This window comes from Equus quagga, chromosome 6, assembly GCF_021613505.1.
Source record: "Equus quagga isolate Etosha38 chromosome 6, UCLA_HA_Equagga_1.0, whole genome shotgun sequence".
Lineage (NCBI taxonomy): Eukaryota > Metazoa > Chordata > Mammalia > Perissodactyla > Equidae > Equus > Equus quagga.
Genome location: NC_060272.1, coordinates 68,045,679 through 68,068,245, shown reverse-complemented (window position 1 = coordinate 68,068,245; position 22,567 = coordinate 68,045,679). Strand labels below are relative to the sequence as shown.

At 33.5% G+C, this 22,567-nt stretch overlaps 1 protein-coding gene across 10 annotated transcripts in view; it reads left to right on the top strand.

Moving 5' to 3' along the window:
- NBEA (neurobeachin) overlaps positions 1–22,567 on the top strand; it is a 679,748-nt gene that overhangs the window by 180,626 nt on the left and 476,555 nt on the right. For all 10 annotated transcript variants that reach the window (XM_046664612.1, XM_046664614.1, XM_046664615.1 and 7 more), the window contains one exon: positions 16,467–16,575. In XM_046664612.1, the coding sequence (XP_046520568.1) occupies positions 16,467–16,575 (109 nt within the window). The remainder of the gene's footprint in view (positions 1–16,466; positions 16,576–22,567) is intronic.

Here is a 22,567-nt window from a genome sequence, read left to right as displayed (position 1 = left end):
TAAAAAAGAGAATATAAGAGTATAGTACTTGTATATCAGCAGTGAGAAATACCTAATAGAAGTCGTAAGAGACAAGAAATCAAGAACAATGGCTCCTGGGGGCAGGCCCTGTGGCCGAGTGGTTAAGTTCATGTGATCGGCTTCAGTGGCCCAGGCTTTCACCCATTCAAATCCTGGGCGCGGACATGGCACCGCTCATCAAGCCATGCTGAGGTGGCGTCCCACATGTCACAACTAGAAGGACCCACGATTAAAAATACAGAACTATGTACTGGGGGGCTTTGGGGAGAAAAAGGAAAAATAAAATCTTGAAAAAAATAAAAATAAATAAGTGATAAAATATCACCATTAAAAAAAAAGAACAATGGCTCCTAATGGAGAGTTGGTGGACATGAAGGTGGATGTGGGTCATTTTAATATTTTAACCATGTGAATGTTACCTATTGAAACAATTTTTCAACAAAAACATTGTTAAAAAACTAGAAATATTAAAAATAACAAGTAGCTTAAAATCTTGGAAAAATTTTTACTAATTCTATTACTAATGTAGTTAGATTGAATAAAATCAGTGACTGATTAGTTAAAATGAAGAGTTCTCAGTTGGAGCAATGATGGAGCAAAAGGACTGAGGCTAACAGTGAAATTAATTGTTTACTTAACTACTTAACTACACAAAGAGTTAAGTCTAAATGATTCCTATCAATATGTTATTCAAAATTTGAAACAGAAATAAAACATAAAATTGCTAAGAGGAAAGAGGTGTCATTGTTTATAGATGGTTTGATTATGTACCTAAAAACTAAGAGAATCATCTTTGAAACTTTAAAACTTTTGAGATATCACCCAAACTCAGCATCTTGTTTGTGTATGAAGGAATTGTTGTCTGGTAGTGAATCTGACTTGGGTCCATGGATGAAGCTAAACTGAAGTCTGCGTGGGTTGGTCCTTTCTAATACCTAGTTTATAATTTCTGTCAAGTACTTGGAATACAGGTTGCAAGATAATCCATACACTTTAATTGTCAGCTGAACTAGAGATGGGTTTGACAGCTATCATCTATCACTAAAATTGAGAAATCTGTTCCAAATAATATATGAATCTACTCCCCTCTCCTGAAGATGAAACTTAAATCTCCTTCCTTTGCATGTGAGATGGACTTACTGGCTCACTTCCATAGAATTGTGAAACCCGGCAGTGTTTTTCACTATTAAGGTTAACATCACTAGTCATGTGTCATGTTGATATCATGTACTTCCTGATATGATATGATGAGAAGGGCACTTCATCTTGTGGTATTCTTAAAAAAAACAACCTTAGTCCAATTACGAGAAAGCCTTGTACCTCCCCAAATTGAGGGACATTCTAAAAAATATTTGACCAATACTCTTCAAAACTGTTGATGGTCGTAAAAAACAAGGAACTGCTAGAGACCAGAGAAGATTAAGGAGATATGACAACTAAATGAAAGGTGGTATTCTAGATTGGATCTTGAATAGAAAGAGGCTGTTAAGGAAAACTGGTGAAATCTGAATAAAGTCTGTAGTTTTGTTAATCATATTGTACCTATGTTGATTTCTTAGTTTTGACAGTTGTACCGTGGTTAGGTAAGATGTTAACACATGAGGCAACTGGGTGAATAGTATATGAGAACTCTGTACTGTCTTTTCAACTTTCCTGTAAATCTTAAAACTTTCCCCAAAAAAGATATAAAATTGAGAAACCTAACTTGGATATATGCTTAAGTAGAAAGCCAAACTGTTTCTTTATGGAGGTGGCCTGACTACAGTAATCCTCAGAACAGAATTCTAACAGATAGTTCAAATAGATGATCAAAATGGCCTAGTACTGTACCATAATACAGCTATGATAATTTTAGCTTATAAAAATTTTAAAGCACATGTTATTGAATGTTCACTACGGAAATAAAAATTCTCAACCAAGATTGTCTAATGTCTTAACTTAAAACATTATCAATTCTGGGTGAATTCTCCAAGATAATCACACTATAAAATGTACTGTTGGTAGTTAAATGAATCAAATTGCTGTATATTGTTGTTATTTAATGGCCTGTTATATGTTGACAGTTGTTTAACCGAATGGCTTCTTTGCTTTTTGGACTATTTGAAATTAGTCCAGTTTTTCTGTCAGAGCTAATTGTCTGTTAACAAAAAGTAGTGATGTGGATTCAGGCACTATGGCAGTTGGAAAGAAGTTTCCTTCTCATCTACTCTCAATTCCAAGCTATTTGGCTTTCTTCGGCCAAATGTTGGTTCCTATGTGTACCAGGTACAAATGAGACTTGGTGTTATATTGGCGTACCATCAGAGAAAACAAGACAACTGATGAGGAGTTTTCTCTTCTATGGGAATGACATTCAACTGAAGAACTATGTTAGAGGCCTAAGGTAAAGACCAGAAAGCAGCACATCTTGGGTATTCTTTTTTCTCAGAGATCTCTGCCTCCCAGTCTCTCTCCTCTCCTCCACCCTCCCACCTCAGAGGAATAGTAACAATGGCTTTATGTAAGCGACCACTAGAAGGCCAAGAGGTATCTGAAACGATGGGATGAATCTTCCCTGTCCTTGAACTTGTGGAAGTATAGGGCTACTGGACTGCTAGGATGCTGGCTCCAGGACTTACATTATACAAGTCAGTGTGCTTAGGGGGATCTTTCCCTTACAAAACCTGTGAGAATCCCATCATGTAAAATTCACAGCCATGAGATCTGACCACAAGTGTGTGAAAATGAAAAATAACAACTCATTGAAGGGGCCTAGCAGCCAGAGATGGGAGATAAGACAGAATCATCAAACTGTATATTCAGTGAAGTAGAACTAGTGGTGGAGGCTATGGTGGAACCTTTGAATTTTATTTTTAAAAAGAGCATTTGAGATTCAAGTAGAATCAAAGGTGATATTCTCCATTGGCTCATGATTTTTTTCCTTATTCACCCAAATTAGTGGACCAGAAGATTTCAAAGCATGGACCAAAAATATAAAGTGAGAGAAGAGATAAAGGCATAGAAAATAGGAGACTAATAAGAATTCTTGGAGGAGAAAAATAATGGGTAAAACAAGATATCCTGACTCAGTGTGTGCTACTAAAAACTTAGAAATGTTGGATAAAATATAACGTAAATCCTTTCAGATGTATAGCTGGATACAAAAGTAAGGGAAATGCTCATATACCACAAATAAAAATCAAGCATAATAGAAGACATAATTCTTAAGAAACAGGATGACGTTGAAACACACCATTCAGCTTTTTAAAAAAATAGTCAAAAGTAACTTCTGGAAATGAAAAGATGGTACCTAAAATTAACAACTCCATGTACGTGTTAAACAGATTAGATAAAACTTAAGAAAGAATTGGTGAACTGGATGATAGAAATGAAGATGTTACCTAGAATGCAGCACCAAGAGACAAAGATGACAAATAAGAAAGGAGGTTAAGGATATGGTAAAAGAATGAAAGATTTCATAGAATAAAATACCTAGGAATAAATTTAAATCTTTCACCAAGGAGGTGAAAGATCTGTGTACTGAAAACTGTAAGACATTGATGAAAAAAATTGAAGTGGTATTGGGAAAACTGGACCTCTATCTTACACCATGTGCAGAAATTAACTCAAAATGGATTAAAGACTTGAGCTAAGTCCTGAAAATGTAGGGGATAAGCTCCTTGACATCAGTCTTGGCAATGATGTTTTGGATTTGACAGCCAAAGCAAAGGCAACAAAAGCAAAAATAAACAATTGAGACTACATCAAACTAAAAAGTTTCTGCACAGCAAAGGAAACCATCAACAAAGTGAAAAGGCTACCTACAAAATGGGAGAAAATATATGCAAATCATATCTCTAATAAGTATTAATATCTAAAATATATAAAGAATGTATGCAATGCATTAGCCAAGAAAATCCAATTAAAAAATGAGTAGAGGGTCTGAATAGACATTTTTCCAACAGAAGAAATATAAATGGTGAACAGGTACATGAAAAGGTACTCAGTATCACTAATCATCAGGGAAATGCAAATCAAAACCACATTGAGATATCACTTCACATCTTTTATAATGGCTATTATCAAAAACACAAGAGATAAGTGTTGGTGAAGATTTTGAGAAAAGGGAATCCTTGTGCACTGTTGGTGTGCATGTAAATTGGTACAACCACTATGGAAAAGAGTATGGTGGTTCCTCAAAAAATAAAAATTAAAACTACTGTATGATCCAACAATTCCACTTCTGAGTATATATTTGAAGGAAATGAAATCACTATATCAAAGAGATATCTGCACCACCATGTTCATTACAGCATTATTTACAAATAGCCAAGACATGGAAACAATGTATGGGTCCATTGACAAATGAATGGACAAAGAAAATGTGGACACTTAGGTTGTTCCTGTGTCTTGGCTATTTGTAAATAATGCTGTAGTGAACATGAGGGAACAGATCACTCTCTCTATATAATGGATTATTCAGCCATAAAAAACAAAGAAATCCTGCCATTTGTCACAACATGGATGAACCTTGGGGGCTTAATGCTAAGTGAAATAAGACAGAGAAAGACAAATACTGTATGATCTCACTTGTATATGGAATCTAAAAAAAAGCTGAACTCATAGAAACAGAGAGCAGTTTGGTGGTTTCCACAGGCAGGGGGTAGAGGTGGGGGGAAATGAGTGAATGTAATCAAAAGGTGCAAGCTTCCAGTTATAAGATAAGTTCTGGGGATGTAATGTACAACATGATGACTATAGTAAACAATACTGTATTGTATATTTGAAAGTTGCTAAGAGAGTAGATCTTAAAAGTTTTCATCTCAAGGAAAAAAATTTTGTAACTATATGAGGTGATGGATGTTAACTAAACTTATGGTAATCATTTTGCAGTATATACATATATCAAATTACTATGTTGTACATGTCAAACTAATGCAGTGTTATATGTCAATTATATCTCAATAAAGCTAAGGAGAAAAAACCCATGATAGGCATTTGTAACAAATGTACTACATTGGAGATGGATGCTGATAGAAGGGGGAGACTATGTGTACCTGGGGCCAGGATGTATATGGGAACTCTTAGTACTTTCTGCTCAGTTTTGCTGTCACCTAAAACTGCTCTAAAAAATAAAGTTTATTTAAAAGTGTATGTGAGGGGAGAAGCTGATAGGGAAATAAAAAACCAAGAAAAATGTTTTATCTGTATGAGTGTGAATGAGAGAGAGAGGGTATGAGTTGGGTGTTAAACCTCTCTGTATCCTTTTATGTCATCATTATTTTTTGCCCAAGTAGAAGTACTGCTTATTTTAAAAACTAAATGATAAAACCTGGTAGACCAATGTTTAAATAAACCAAAATAAACTTTGAGGCAAAAAAGTTGAGTTTGAAGGATGGGTGTCATGTAAGGAAAAAGGTACAATTTACTAGGAAAATAGAACAATTTCAAATTCATATACACTTAACAGCATAGGTGAAGTATGGGAAACAAAATTGGCTAAATTTGAAAGAGAAATCAAAGTAGTTTAGAGATTTTTAATGTGGTCTTCTTTTTACAAGAGCAATCACAAATGAACAATATAAATTTGAACAAAAACTCCATGGCTTGATTAGCATATACATTCTTCTCAAGAACACACAAAACTGTACAGATTGTTAAATGAGGCCATAAAATTGGCTCCATAAATTTAAATAAGTTATTGTCATACAGATGACTTCTCATCTACAGTGCAAACAAGAAATCAGTGATGAAAATAAAACTAAGAAAATGGAAATACACATATTTTAAATAATTTATAACAAGCAGTCATTGTTCAAATTATAAAATACTTAGAATCAAAAGATATTGAAAACTTTGTATATTTATACTTCTGAGAGTTGGCCTAAGTGGTAGTGGAGACAATTTATAGCTGTATTTATATTCCAAAAAGAAAGATATTTTGCCTTTTTCCCCTAGGTTCTCAATTTTGTGCTGAATATAAGAGTAGTTTAACATCAGGATATCTTTTATATGATCTACTTATTAACAATTAAAGAATAGCTGTATAATTATAATAATACAAAAATTTTTGATAAAATTCAGTACCCATTCATCATAAAAATTCTTAGGAAAGCACAAATAAAAAACTATTTATTTAACCTGATAACATAGACCTACCCAAAACTTATCACAATCATATTAAGTAGTGAAATCTTAGAAGCATTCCCTTTCAATAACTAACAATTAACGAAAGCATGTCTTCACTACCCCTGTTCAACATCATATTGAAGAATATATTGACATTTGTAGAAAACTCCACCTAAAGACAGCAGAATTGTTTTCAATTGCATGTGTAACATTCTTCAGAATATATTATGGATTGAACTGTAAAACATAAAATGAGTCTCAATAAATCTAAAAGAATTAAGATGAAACAAAATATGTTCTTTGACCATACAGAATTAAATTATAAATCAACAACAGAAAAAGACTTGGGAAATTGTTAGATATTTGCAAAGTAAACAACACACTTCTAAATAAACCCTGGGTCAAAAAAGACATCACAAAGAAAAATAGAAAATAATTTGATTTGAATAAAAGCAAAAGCACAACATAGAACAATTTATTGAATCCTCATGCATTGCTGATGGGAATGTAAAATGTTCCAGCCATGTTCCAAAAGGGTTTTCAAATTTCATTAAAAAATCGAACAATTTACTATATAATCTGGCATTTCCACTGATAGGTATCTGCCCAAGAAAAATGATACCATGTGTTTGTACCTAGACTTGTGTGTGAATGTTCTTAGTACTATTATTCATAATAGCCACAAACTGGAGACTACCCAAATTCTATCAATTGTTGAATGGATAAACAAAATATTGTATGTCCATACAGTGGAATATTAATTGCACAATTAAAAGGAAACGAACTACTAATGATATGATTATATCATATTAATGAGGCCTAAAAGCATTATGCTAAGTGAAAGAAGCCAGATGCAAAGGACTACATATTATATGATTTCATTTTATGAAATGTCTAGAATGCGGGTTAGTGGGTACATGGGGCTAGCGATGGGAATGGGGATTGACTACAAATGGGCACAAGGGAACTTTTTAGGATGATGAAAATGTTCTATAACTGGACAGTGATGATGATTGCATGACTCTGTAAGGTTTTTAAGGAATCACTGAATTGTACACTTACAAAGTGTGTGAATTTTATGGTATGTTATTATATCTCAATAAAGCTAATAAAAGTTTGAAAAGCAAAATTTAAAACTTAGAAAGTGTAGAATAATAGTGTTATCACCTTGGATTAAGAAAGGGTTTCTAAAACAATAAATAAAGAAGCATAAGTCATCTAGGAAAAGTGGGTAAATTTCACCATTAAAATAAAAAATGCCTTAAAAGACACCATAAAAAACTGAGAAGACAAGCCACAAAGTGAAATAAGATATGTATAGTTTATCTGGAATATAATGGATTTGTATCCTGAATATATTAAAAATCATGCAAACTAATAAGAAAGAGAAAAACCGTTGGAAACCTGAAGAATTAAACAGTCAATGCACTGAAGAAGAAACCTGAATTGGCAATAAACATGTGGGAAGTTACTTAACTTCAGTAGCAATCAAGAAAGTACAAATAAAAAAAAATTACATTTAATGTACTTTAGGATGGTAAGCTTTAAAATTTTTGACATTATCAGGTGTTGGCAAGGATAGGCATAAGAGAAACTTTCAAATCACTGGTGAAATTTTATAATTGATGCAATCACATTGAAGAACAATTTGACAATTTTCAAAAAGATGAAGCTGCTGATACTCTATGACTAAGTAATTCTTTCCTTGAGAGAAACTCTCGTGTATGTGCATAAATTCAGTGCAGCCTTGTTAGTAATAAAGAAAAGTTGGAAACAATATAAAAGATCAATAGGATAACAGATAAATGAATTGAGATATATTCCTACTGCTGATATGTGTTCAGCTTTGAAAATGAATTATCAAAAGTTAACTTTCATAAACCTAATATGAACCAATAAAGCAAGTTGCAGAAGATACGTTCTAATGACACCATTTATGTGAGTTTGAAAAATATGAAAAAACAAAATTAAAATAGTTTAGGAATAGATACATGCCTAATAAAAGTATAAAGACATAATGTGGTAATAAGAAACATGAAATTGTTTACCCCAAAATATAGTGAAAAGAATGGGATCATGGACAGGTAAATGATTTCCTCTCTTTTAAAAAAAATCAGGTTTTAAAAAAATAAATGGATGAGGAAAGGGATAACAAAGAAAAAGAAAGCAGAACTTTGTTGCTATTATTACAAATCAGATGGGCTCTGAAAGCACAAAACAGAATTAGTTGAACTTGAAGTTAAAAGTTCAAAACAGGGGCCAACCCAGTGGCATAGTGGTTAAGTTTGCATGCTCCACTTTGGCGGCCCAGGGTTTGCAGGTTCAGATCCTGGGCGCAGACCTACACACTGCTCATCAAGCTCATCACAGGGCAGCATCCCACATACGAAATAGAGGAAGATTGGTACAGTTAGCTCAGGGCAAATCTTCTTCAAGCAAAACAAACAAAAAAGTTCAAAACAGAATATATAAAGACATTATGAATTGATGAAAGGCACAATTTAAGTAGAAGAGGTTTTGGTCATATACCTAAAAGTATCAAATATTGCAGTCAAATATGTAAAGCACAAAACCCGTTAGAGCTGCAGTAATAACTTGATAAAATACAGTAATGGTGTAGCCAAAATTTCTCCTTCAAAATGGGGCCAATTGAATAAATATATAAAGATATAGGGAAATTGAATATAAATTCATAAAATTTGACTCAATAGATATATGTTCAGTCTTACATCCTTCGAGAATATACTTTATGACTACAAGGCATTTACTGAAAACAAACAAAAAATTCATGTCCTTCGCCATAAAATAAACAATGTAGACAAAGTAGAGATTTTACTGGCCACAATTTTCTGATCATAACGTAATAAAATTAGAACTCAAAAAAAGAAGCTGAGCAAAAAAATCTCAAGAACTTAGAAATTAAGCATTTTTAATAAATATCCCTCAGTGAAAGAAGAAATTAAAAGGAAAATCAGAAATTATCTATGCATGCATCATAGCAAAAGCTTACTCAGAAGTAAATACTTACATTGTTGAAAAATAAAGATTAAAATTAGAGGAATGTGTACTCATATTACAACATTAATTAAAGGACAACAAAGTAAGCTATGAAGTACCAATTAGTAAAGATGAAGAGTAGCCTCAAGAAAGTAGAAAATAAAACAAAAACTGTTGAAAGGATTTCAAAGGTGATTTTCTTGAAGGAGCCAGTAAAATGGATAAAACTTTTTCAAACCTCATTAAGATAAGATGGAGAGATTTGGAATGAAGTCTTTTAGAATTATAGGCTAGATTGTTATAAGAAAATATCTTACTTTATGGCACTATACAAGAGGTTAACTTCTACTTCTTGGTAATAACATCATTTTGCTCCAAATAATTTTAAATACTTATTTTTTGAGGTCTCCATACATATTCATACTACATCAAGTAAGAGGTGGGAAAGTAATAGCAAGACATTAGGAAACAAGGTAAAAGTATAGGAACACAGAATGTTTCCTGTTTTGCTTCACTAGTAATCGTTATCTGACATTTCAACAGAACCATCCTATAGTACCTTCCTTCATCGCTGCGTTTTGATAGTTTCCCTGTAAACACTGAGAGGTGTATGTATTACTGAGTTATAGCTTATTCATTTTTAGCCTCAAAGTAAAAGGATGAAGAAATGTAGATTAAAAACCTCAAATAATCTTACAATTCTCCTGATAGACTGAAGGAGATTGAAAAATATAATAGTGTCCACTAATTGAATAACTAATGATTCTTAACTATAAAATAATATATAGAATAGTAGCCTAAAATGTTCTTTCTTTCAGTTTATTAGAAAGCTAATTGAAAATGTAAATATGATTATATTTCCTGAAAACCATGAAATTTTTTATTTTATTATTTTTTTGCTGAGGAAGAGTCCCCCTGAGGTAACATCTGTTGCCATCTTCCTCTTTGTGCTTGAGGAAGATTTGCCCTGAGCCAACATCTGTGCCAGTCTTCCTCTATTTTGTGTATGGATCACCACCACAACCTGGCCACTGAGGAGTGGTGTAGGTCTGTGCCTGGGAAGCGAACCTGGGCTGCCAAAGTGGAATGTGGCGAATTTAACCACTAGTCCATAGGGCCAGCCCTGAAAAGTTTTTAATAACTGCAGTAAATCAAGAGCTATTCCATGTACCTTAGTGGAAAGACTCAATTATATAACTGTAGAATTATAATAAATCAATTAATAAACATAATGGAATTTTGGTAAAAATTCCAGGGTTAATTTAAAAAGTTTCAAAACCTGTCATAAAGCCAACTCATATGAACAAATGAGTAAAAATGTCAATGAAAGATTAAAAAATAAGAATAGTGAGTGTGTATTGTGATAAGTTTACTAGACTTTACACCAAGGAATGAGCTAAAAAAAGAGGTGACTAGAAACCCTAGGAACACATGCTAATAATGCATGTATGTTTAGATATTGGGAACATTATTAAAATGTGAATTATTCAGTAATTGGCATTGGAAAATTGTTTTTAATTTCTGAATTGGAGGGAGAGATGTCTTACCCCAAACCATGTCTTACTTCTCCCTCTTCTCCTTCCAACCCACAAAACAAAACAAAACACAAATATCAGAGAGAATAAACATTTGCAATTGTGCATTTCCAGGTCAAGTTGATAAAGAGAGATAAAAGAATTTCCCTTATCCAAACCTAATGAAATAAATATTAAATAGTAAAATACGGACCTTTCCCTCCACAACAAGAAAAAGTCAGATGAAGCCAAATAAAGAAAGCATCTCATAAAGCAATGCATTCAAAATATTGACAGCTAAAGAAACAACCAGAAGATTCTGGAGTGACTTCATATAGATCCTTACCGTATTCCTATGCATGCATAATCAATAGAATCCCTAGCTTTCTCCCCCATGGGAATGACAGGAACTTGTTAAGTATCCCCATTTTCTTCTTCTGACTTTGAGTGGGTGGAAATAGTTTCTTGGAGAGGATGGAGAATAAAGAGCTAAGGCCAGAATTCTTTGATGGAGGTGAAAGTTCCAGGTTTTTCTATATCAAATTGGGGGATCAATCCAAAGCCTGAGACCATTTCTCTATGAGAATGAGATATATTCCCTTAAGTAGACTGAACTGTCGTAAAGAATATTTTAAAAAATTGCCAGGGTCGGCCTGATGGCATAGTGTTTAAGTTTGCGTGCTCCACTTTGGTGGCCCAGGGTTCACCAGATCTTGGGTGCAGACCTATGTATCACTTATCAAGCCATGCTGTGGCAGGCGTCCCACATATAACATAGAGGAATATGGTCACAGATGTTAGCTCAGTGCCAATCTTACTCAGCAAAAAAGAGGAGGACTGGCAGCAGTTGCTAGCTCAGAGCTAATCTTCCTCAAAAAAAAAAAAATTGTCTCAGAAGATAGAACAGTACAGGTAATCTAATAAAGTGTGCACACAGCCTCAGCTGTCCTCTTTCTGTCCAAATTAAAGCCTTTGGGCCTCAGAAAAAAATGGATAGAACATGAAATGCTCAGCCCTGAAATTGTATCTCAAACAACAAATCAAACAATTCTCAATGTGGGTAAAGAGAGATGAGCAGGTAGCAAAATTTTATGAGAATAAATATAACAAAATACACAAACATAAGCGAGATGAAAAACAATGGCAAAAATCATGCTAATGTGATACTGCAAAAGGAGAGAGAAAAGAAATGAGCAAAGGATAGAAGAAGAATTTAGTCCAGAAGAAAACATATATTAAGGAAAAGAAAGTTTCTATAATATTTTGAGAATAAATTGCAAGAGTATACATTCAGTAAGCTCTCAAGACAAGGTAATAACAAAATGAGATGAAAAGGAACTTGAAGAGTTAAGGAAACAAATTGATGATCCAAATTATGTAATAATTTTAGGAAATGTAATTAATATAGAGGAAATGAGATACAGAGGACAAAGTGTCTTACCTAAAGAAAACTACTGTCTCTCGAGGGGAGAACCAAACAAATGAAACAGAAAGTACTTCCATAAAATAAGGAAAGAACTAATCTCTGTTTAGAAAAAGCACACGATATTCTAGGAAAATTTGACACAGGATGATCAACACTGAGACATACATTATATAAATTTAAGTTTAGTGGTAAAAAAGAATTTCTAAAATAATCTAGGCGAAAAAGAAAGCTACCTTCAACTGGTTCAACATTTGGCTGGCCTCAGACTTCTTCACAGTTAAATTTAATGTGAAAAGAAATAAAGCAATGTCTAAAGCAATGTCTGGAAGTTCTAAGAGAAGATGTGACCCAAGAATGTTCCACCCTCCAGGTTAAGCATATAGACATCAAGTCTAAATTCAGAAGACAGACTTCTTGACCCTCTTGAATGACGTCCATCCAGTTGAGAGAAAAGTCGAAAGAAAGAAAGCAGAAATGGTGAAGACAAAGTCAAGGAACTGAATTCATTTAAAATAGACCAGGGCTTAGTAATTAATATATAACAACAGTGTTAAGAAAAACATAATCTAAGTGTTTTAAACGTTGATGATCTTAAAATAAGCAATGTAGATCACAAAAGTTGGGAAGTGACATGAAGTATGAGAGTGTTAGTGATCTGTCTTTAATGTAAAGGAATGAATTGATACTTTCCAAAACTGAAATGTTTGTTTAAAATATATATCACTTCACTCTTTTATTCATAATTTCTTTTTTGAACTTTACAGAGACTTTTTCAAAAAGAATAATATCTCTTGGGGTGAAGAAAGTCACCTGAATCTCACAAGATTTGTTGTTGTTTTTGTTTCATATCCAGTTTTTTCCTTTCTATTAAATAAGAGTAAATTATATATGATACTTTTATTTAAATTAACATTTAGTGTAATCCCTTTTGTATGAATTTCTCCAATCCTTCCTTCCTCATTTTCTCTCCCTTCCCTTCCCCTTTCTCTCGTCTTCTTCTCCTTGAAGAGATTTTTAATGTTTATTATTATTTATTATGTTACTTCTGAGTGCTAGAATTTTAAAACTTTCTACTTTGTATTTCCCTGCCCTGCTTGCAATTGTATGTTGGGTATCATTTAACAAAACCAATTAAATAATTATTATGAAAAATGAGTTAAAATAAAAATTATTAAACTGTTATAGGAGAAAGAATAAGGAATAATAACTGATCACTAGATGGAGATGGTCTTTCCCACATTAACCCCAAGTAAAGAAATGACAAGGTTAAAGATTGATAGATTTCATTCAAGAAAATTGAAATCTTCTCTCAAAAAACCCCAAAATTCAAAAAATGGAAAATATTTGTCAATTACTTGATACAAGGATAATTTTCTTAATATTATTAGAGTTTTTATAATCAGTAGGAAAAAGATGACCACACAGAGAAAAAATGATCAGAGTATGGTATCAGACAGTTCTCGGAAGTAAATATAAATGGTTAAAAGACTTAGGAATTTTTATCAGCACTTTTTGAAAATTAAAATAAGATCTAACTTTTGCATATCAAATTGACTTTTATTGTTATTATAATACATAGGACTGGTGAAGCTGCTGACAAAATGCATTTATACCTTGATGGTGGAAGTATGAGAGTACATATTTTTGGAGGTCATAAACTGTAAAATCTCATAAAATAAAATTAAATATAAAAGCTTTTAACCCCATAATTTCAGTTACAAGAATATTTTCTAAGGAAATAATTGGGGATATACCCAAAGATTTATCTAAAAGGACAAAGTTTTTTTTATTATAAAAAAATTGGAAATAACATAAATGGCCAGCAGTAGTGACTGAATAAATTATCCTGCATTCTTATCATCAATTATATTTATTGACAATGAAAATTCAAGACACAATATATTGTTGACTTGCAGGAAACAAGCTACAAATTACCTTATAGAGAATTATTTCTGCTATATTAATATCAGCTATGTCTATCAAACATATTTATGTGCATTGTAATTAATTTGGAAGAACATAACCTGATGTGATTATCTCTGGGTTATGGAATTATGGGTTTTCTTTTTTCTTTTCTTGTTTCAACATATTCTCTGAATTCGTTACAAGAAGCATTTGTTTGACTATCCCCCCAAAAAGACTTGTTTGTTTTGTGAAGAAGGAAATTGGAGTGTATTTTCAATGGAATGTTTAGTAAACTAATAAATGTGTAATTTGTATGAGATTAAAAGGTTACTCTTTTAAAAAAGTAGATTGCACTCTTAATCCAAGTGGGCAGAAATCCTGTAAAATTCGAAAGGTAAAATCAAATAGTCACTAAAGCTTGAAATCTATTTAGGTCTTAAAGTTAAGCAGGTTCAAGATGTTAGTTTCCCTAGTATATGCCCTGTGACTGAACGGAATACACAGAGCAGGTCTTCCATTAGAGCTCCTGTGGGAAACAAAATTATGTGATGTACAAGGTCAGCACACCCGCTCTGCCTGAGATGATAGATGGCATTTTTGGCTATCTCTTGACTGCTGTGTGGTGAAATTTATTGGTAAGCATTGTTTTAAAGCAAACTGCTGGAGGGAGCTGACCCATCTCTTCCCTGGTGTATGCACGGTATTCTTCAAGCTCCCCCAAAAAGCTAGAATTAAGCTGCTCTATAAACATTTACATTGGAGGAGATAATCAGAAGGGCATGCCTTTCTTTAGTAGCTGAAATTGTAGTTGCACAATTAAGAGATTACTGATTCCAGATAGCCTAATATAGATAACTTTTACCAGCTCCGTGTATCAGAGAGAGAGATCAAGGGATATATATGTATTGGCATTTGTTTTTTCCTGATTGGAAGCAAATGAAAGCTTCAGGCTTCTCTTCCTTGGGTGTGGTTTGAGTTAGAAGAGACTAAAGCCTTCCCTTCCAGAATGCCATAATATCCATTAGTCCTGTTTTTTTTTGTTTTTTTTTTTGACAATCATTTGACCTTTTCCAATTTTTTTTAAGATGTGGCAAACACAGCCACAAGAGAAATGCCTTAGCTTCCTCTTGAGTTTAGGTAATTTTGCTGTTTCCCTCTCTGGACTGAGGAGGATTGGGTGAGGGGAAACAGCTGTCCTGTATCTTTTGTTGTGCAGTGTGGAGCTTGGAGGCTGATGTTAGAAGAGAGGATTTCCAGGTGAGTGGTACCCAGATAAATGGTTGATTATTTGATTTCTGTATTAATTAAGGTAACAATACCTGCTACAATAGACAAACAATGAAATTTTAGTCGCTTACCAAGCTAGTAGTCTCTTTCTTACTCATTTAAAGTCCAATGGGTGTTCCTTAGCAGGCAATACCCTGCACAGTGTGATTTAGAGACCCAGGCTACTTCTACCTTGTGCCTCCTTGTCTTCATGGTTGGGCTCCTGTGTTGCTGCTTTGGGAAAAGAGCATGGAAGGTGTGCATGAGTGCATCTTCTGTGGGCCAGACCTGAAAATGGTGCACAACTTTTCTGCTCACATTCCGTTGGCTAGAACTCAGTTAAATGGCCACACCTTGCTGTTAGATAGGCTGGAATTATAGTATAGCTGTGGTCTCAGGAAGAAAGGAACGTGAGTTTGGTGATTACCTAGTCAGTTTATGTCATAGTTGCCAAATCTAAACAGGGAAAATGAATAGAAAATCCAGTCCAAACAATAGAAAATCAAGGTAAGAAATGAAATACTGTGAGTTGGGAGTCAAGAAGATCCAGACGTTGAATGCTAAGAAAGTGACATAAATGAGAGGCATGTAGTAATTCCCTGAACTAGAGCTAAGTGTTCCAGGAGGCTTTTAATAGTTTTCTATCCTAATTATGGGTTTGTTGGGGGGACACTTTAAATGAGCCAACAGTTAAATGAGCCACAAATAGAAGCAATAATGAGTCCCCTTTATTTCTGTTGAATTATTTTGCTGTGTAATCCCAATATCAACTAGAGTACTCATTTTTAACCATAATTTTAAATTCTTGATAGTGAAGTTTTTCATAGCCTATTTTATAGACTTTGAATTTGGACAGAAAAGATTTAAAAATTCTGTAGTCTCTGTGATAGGAGAAACCAATAACCTTAACCTAGTAACACTGACTGAAATAGTTAGAGGAAATTTGAAAATAATAGCTGTCAACATGTAATGTTTTATAATTTGTATATTTCACATTTTAGTCTGCACAGATATTTTATTTGAGAAGTGTTTAAATAGTAGTCTTGGTAATTTAGAAGACAATTGTGCTATAAATTGTCATTTCTTTTTGTAGATGGAAGTTAATAAAAATAATCACTTATGTAATACCGTATATGCTTATAGATTATACTTTCTTATCCCAAAGTCATGTGATTAGAAAATCCGATGTGTTTCATAGTATTTTGCTTTTTTTCCTCCTTTTCCTCCAGGAGAAAAGTTGAAATTATGCATACCCATAGTCTTTTCACTCTTCTTGGAGAAAGGCTGATGTTGCATACAAACACTGTGACTGTTACCACATACAACACACTTTATGAGGTAAAAATAAAAAAATGTGTGATGACAGTTTTAAATGTTTGCAGTGGAAACCTTCTATGTGAGTGAGAAGTAATTGGTCAGTTAATCTAAAAAGCCAGTAATCATTAAGAAAAAAAAGAACACATACATTTTAAAAATTCTATTTTAAAACGTATCCATGTACATTTATTTGCCAATCTTTTTATGTTCAGGGGCTTTTCTTTGAGTATGGCTTGGCTGATTTGTTTTGCACAGAGTTTTTCTCAAATAAATAAACCACACCCATTATGTATTATATATACATGTATATAATATCTCCCCCTCCCACTTCTTCTCTCTCTCTCTCTCTCTGTCTTTAATATGTAGCAACTACCAACATTAGTCTAGAGTTGATATTGGGATAAAAGGTAGGTAAGAATTATTTGTAAAAATGATATCTGTAGAAGCTTTAGATCTCATCATTTCAATTCAGAAATCCCTGTCTCATCATTTCTAACAGATGACCATACAGGTTAGACTCAGTATTTTCTATGAAATGTGTACACTACCACCCAAAATAGGTGTTTTTATTTTTAAATACCAGCAAAATTTTAGTACTGTTCCCTTATATTAACCTTAATTCTACTTTCCTACAACTGATCTTCAGTGGTACTACTTCTTTTCTCTAGTGCATAGATTAGCAAACTACCAACCCTTGTTTTTGTACAGCCGTGAGCTAAGGATAGTTTTTATATTTCAAATGGTTGAAGATAATGAAAAGAAAGTAATGTATGACACATAAAAATTTGTGAAATTCAAATTTCAATGTCCATAAATGGTTTTGTTGGAACACAGCCACACTCATTGCTTTATGTATTGCTTATGGCTGCTTTTGCATTATAGCGGCAGTCAAGTAGTTGCAACAGAGAATGTCGTGCTCTCATCACTTTGCGCTGCTGTTCAGTGCACTGCAGACCACAGCGATGCAATAACTCAACGGTGTTTCACATACCATGCATATTGCCAAGCCTAAAAGTTTTTTAATACCAGTGCATATTCATCTTGTCAAAACAAGAAGAGAAAAGTGGATTTCAGATCTCACACTTTAACATTACAGTCGAGTGTGTATTATTTACTTATAGATTTAGATGGCAGAACATTGTGTCTGTTATACAAGGACACTATAGTTGTGCTAAAATAATATATATTGGCATTACTAGATTAAACACTCATAATAATATTCCTAACTCAGAAAAACGGCGGCTAGAAAATATAAAACAGAATATCTCTTCACGGCAGATTTCTTCACAAAATGTAAAAAATGAAGTGAGAGACATTGAGGAGAGCAGATGCTGATATTCTGAATGGAATTGTTTTATATAATTTTAAATCAATATGCGACAAATTCAGACTCCTCTAATACAACGTTTCTTTCATCAAACCACAGGCCAGATATAGCTCATTTCTAGTTTTTGCATGCCCTGCAAGCAGAGGATAGTTTTTATATTTTTAAATGATGGAGGAAAAAAAAGAATATTTTGTGGCATACGAAATTTTATGAAATTCAAATTTCAGTGTCTGTAAATAAAGTTTTACTGGAACATAGCCATACTTATTAATTTAAGTATAGTCTATGAGTGACTTCATACTACAGCGACAGAGTGGAGTAGTTTTAAGAGAGACCATATGACCCATAAGTCCCAAAATATTTACTGTTTACCTTTGTGTAAAAACTTCCTTACAAAATTAAAATTCTCTATTATAGCACAGAGAAATTTACCTTCTCTCTGTTGCTTTTACTAAAAATTACATTTAAATCTGATATGAGAAGTAAAGTGTATTCATTATAGATTTGGGAAATATAGTAAAGCACCAAAATAAAACTTACATGTAGTGTCTTCATTAATACTTATTAAAAGTATATATAAAATATTTTCTCAACTCACACACTCACACACACACACACACACACACACACACACACCCCTCTTATAAAATATCATCCTACGCATAGTTTTGTGTCCTGCTTTTTCCACTTAGCAATATCCTTTTTTTATTATTTTTGTAATTTTTTTATTAAGGTCATAATAGTTTGTAACATTGTGAAATTTTAGTTGTACATTATTATTTTAGTCAGTCACCATATCAATGTGCCCCTTAACCCCATGTGCCCACCCTCCAACCACCTTCTCCTCTGGTAAACACTAAATTCTATGTCCATGGGTTAGTTTATCTTCCACATGTGTGAAATCATATAGTGTTTGTCTTTCTGCATCTGGCTTATTTCACTTAACATAGTACCCTCATGGTCTATCCATATTGTTGGGAATGGAATGATTTTGTCTTTTTTGTTGGCTGAGTAGTGTTCCATTGTATACACCACATTTTCTCTATCTAATCATTAGTTGATGGGCACTTGGGTTGCTTTCACTTCTTGGCTGTAATCAATAACGCTGCAATGAACTTGGAGTGCATAAGACAATTTGAATTGTTGATTTCAACTTCTTTGGATAAATACCCAGTAGTGGGATAGCTAGGTCATATGGTGTTTCTAATTTTTTGAGAAATCTCCATACTGTTTTCCGTAGTGGCTAGACCAGTTTGCATTCCCACCAGCAGTGTATGAGGATTTCCTTTTCTCCACATCCTCTCCAACATTTGTTATTTTTTGTCTTGTGATTATAGCCATCTTAACAGGTGTAAGGTAATATCTCAGTGTAATTTAGATTTGCATTTGCCTAATGATTAGCAATGTTGAACATCTCTTGTATCTATTAGCCATCTGTATATCTTCTTTGGAAACATGTCTGTTCATATCCTCAGCCCATTTTTTGATCTGGTTGTTTTTTTGTTGTTCAGTTGTGTGAGTTCTTTATATATTTTGGAGATTAACCCCTTGTCAGGTACATGATTTGCAAATATTTTCTCCCAATTGGTGGGTTGTCTTTTCGTTTTGTTCCTGGTTTACTTTGCCTTGCAGAAGCTCTTTAGAGTGATTAAGTCCCACTTGTTTATTTTTTATTTTGTTTCCCTTGTCCAAGTAGACATGGTATTCAAAAAGATCCTTCTAAGAGTGTACTGCCTATATTTTCTTCCAGGAGTTTTATTGTTTCAGGTTTTACCTTCAAATCTTTGATCCATTCTGAGTTTATTTTTGTGTGTGGCAAAAGATGTCTACTTTCATTCTTTTGTATGTGGCTGTCCAGTTTTCCCAACACCATTTATTGAGGAGACTTTCTTTACTCCATTGTATGTTCTTAGCTCCTTTGTTGAAGATTAGCTGTCCATAGATGTGTGGTTTTATTTCTGGGCTTTCAATTCTGTGTGTCTGTTCTTGTAAAAAGTACCATGCTGTTTTGATTACTATAGCTTTGTAGTATCTTTTGAAGTCAGGGATTATGATGCCTTCAGCTTTCTTCTTTTTTCTCAGGATTGCTTTAGCTATTTGGGGTCTTTTGTTGCCCCATGTGAATTTTAAGATTCTTTGTTCTATTTCCATGAAGAGTGTCATTGGAATTCTTATTGGGATTACATTGAATCTGTAGATTGCTTTAGGTAGTATGGACATTTTAACTATATTTATTCTTCCAATCCATGTGCATGGATTATCTCCCCATATCTTTATGTCATCTTTGATTTCTTTCAGTAATGTCTTATAGTTTTCATTGTATAAGTCTTTTACCTGCATTAAATTTATTTCTAGATATTTTATTCTTTTTGTTGTGATTGTAAGTGGCATTATATTCTTGAATTCTCTTTTTCTGTCAGTTCATTATTAGAGTATAGAAATGCAGCTGATTTTTGTTAGTTGATTTTGTACCCTGCATCCTTGCTGTAGTTGTTGGTTATTTCTAATAGTTTTCTGATGGATTCTTTAGGGCTTTCTATATATAAAATCATGTTGTCTGCAAAGAGCAAGAGTTTCACCTCTTCATTGCCTATTTGGACTCCTTTTATTTCTTTTTCTTACCTAATTGCTCTGACCAAAACCTCCAGTACTATGTTGAATAAGAGTGGTGAGAGTGGGCACACTTGTCTTGTTCCTGTTCTCAGAGGTATGGCTTTCAGTTTTTCCCCATTGAGTATGATGTTGGCTGTGGGTTTGTCGTATATGGCCTTTTGGATATGGAGGCACTTTCCTTCTATACTGACTTTATTGAGAATCTTTATCAGAAATGGATGTTGGATCTTGTCAAATGCTTTCTTTGCATCTATTAAGATGATCATGTGGTGTTTATTTCTCATTTTGTTAATGTGGTGTATCACATTGATTGATTTTCAGATGTTGAACCATCCCTCTGTCCCTGGTATCAATCTGACTTGATTATGGTGTGTGATCTTTTTAATGTATTGCTGTATTCAGTTTGCCAATATTTTGTTGAGGATTTTTGCATCTGTGTTCGTCAGTGATATTGGCCTGTAATTTTCCTTCTTTGTGTTCTCCTTGTCTAGCTTTGGTATCAGGGTGATGTTGGCCTCATAAAATGTGTTAGGAAGTGTTCCATCTTCCTCAATTTTTGGAATAGTTTGAGAAGGAGAGGTATTAAATCTTTGAATGTTTGGTAGAATTCTCCAGAGAATCTGTCTGGTCCTGGACTTTTATTTTTGGGGAGGTTTTTGATTACCATTTCAATTTTTGTAATTGTGATTGGTCTAATCAGATTCTCTATTTCTTCTTGTTCAGTTTTGGCAAGTTGTGCGAGTCTAAGAATTTATCCATTTCTTCTAGATTGTCCAGTTTGCTGGCGTATAGTTTTTCATAGTATTCTCTTATAATCCTTTGTATTTCCTTGGTATCCATTGTAATTTCTCATCTTTCATTTCTAATTTTATTTATTTGAGTCCTCTCTATTTTTTTCTTAGTGAGTCTGACTAAAGTTTTGTCAATTTTGTCTATCTTCTCAAAGAACCAGCTCTTTGTTTCATTGATCCTTTCTACTTTTTTTTTTTGTTTCAATGTCATTAATTTCTGCTATAATTTTTATTTCTCTACTTCTGCTGATTTTGGGCTTTGTTTGTTCCTCTTTTTCTAATCCTGTTAGGTGTAGTTTAAGATTGCTTATTTGAGATTTTTCCTGTTTGTTAAGATGGGCCTGTGTTGCTATGAATTTGTCTCTTAGGACCAGTTTTGCTGCATCCCATATGAGTTGGAATGGTGTATTTTCATTCTCATTTGTCTCCAGATATTTTTTTTGTTTCTCTTTTAGTTTCTTTTATGATCCATTGGTTTTTCCATAGCATGTTGTTTAGTTTCCACATATTTGTCACTTTCCCTGCTTTTTTCTTATAGTGGATTTCTAGTTCATAGCATTATAATTGGAAAAGGTGCTTGATATGACTTCAACCTTCTTAAATTTATTGAGTCTTGCCTTGTTTCCCAACATATGGTATATCCTTGAGAATGTTCCTGTGCACTTGAGAAGAATGTGTATTCTGCTGTTTTTTGATGGAGTGTTAGATATGTACTTCCATTAAGTCCATCTGGTCTAGTTTTTCATTTAAATACAATATTTTCTTGTTGACTTTCTATCTGGGTGATCCCTCCATTGATGTAAGTAGGGTATTAAGGTCTCCTACAATTATTGGGTTGTTGTTAATATCTCCTTTTAGGTTTATCAGTAGTTGCTTCCTGTAATTTGGTGCTGCTGTGTTGGGTGCATATATATTTGTAAGTGTCACGTCTTCTTGGTGCAGTGTCCCTTTTATTATTATATATTGCCTCTATTTGTCTCTCATTAACCTGTTTTGTCTTGAAGTCTCTCTTTTCTTATAAAAGTATGGCAACACCTGCTTTCTTTTGTTTGCCATTAGCTTGGAGTGTCGTCTTCCATGCCTTCACTCTGAGCCTGTGTTTGTCTTTAGAGCTGACGTTTGTTTCCTGGAGGCAACATATTGTTGGGCCCTGTTTTTTAATCCATCCCACCACTCTGTGCCTTTTGATTGGAGAATTCAGTCCATTTACATTTAGAGTGATCATTGACATATGAGTGCTTGTGCTGCCATTTTATCGCTCATTTTCCAGTTCTTCTGCATT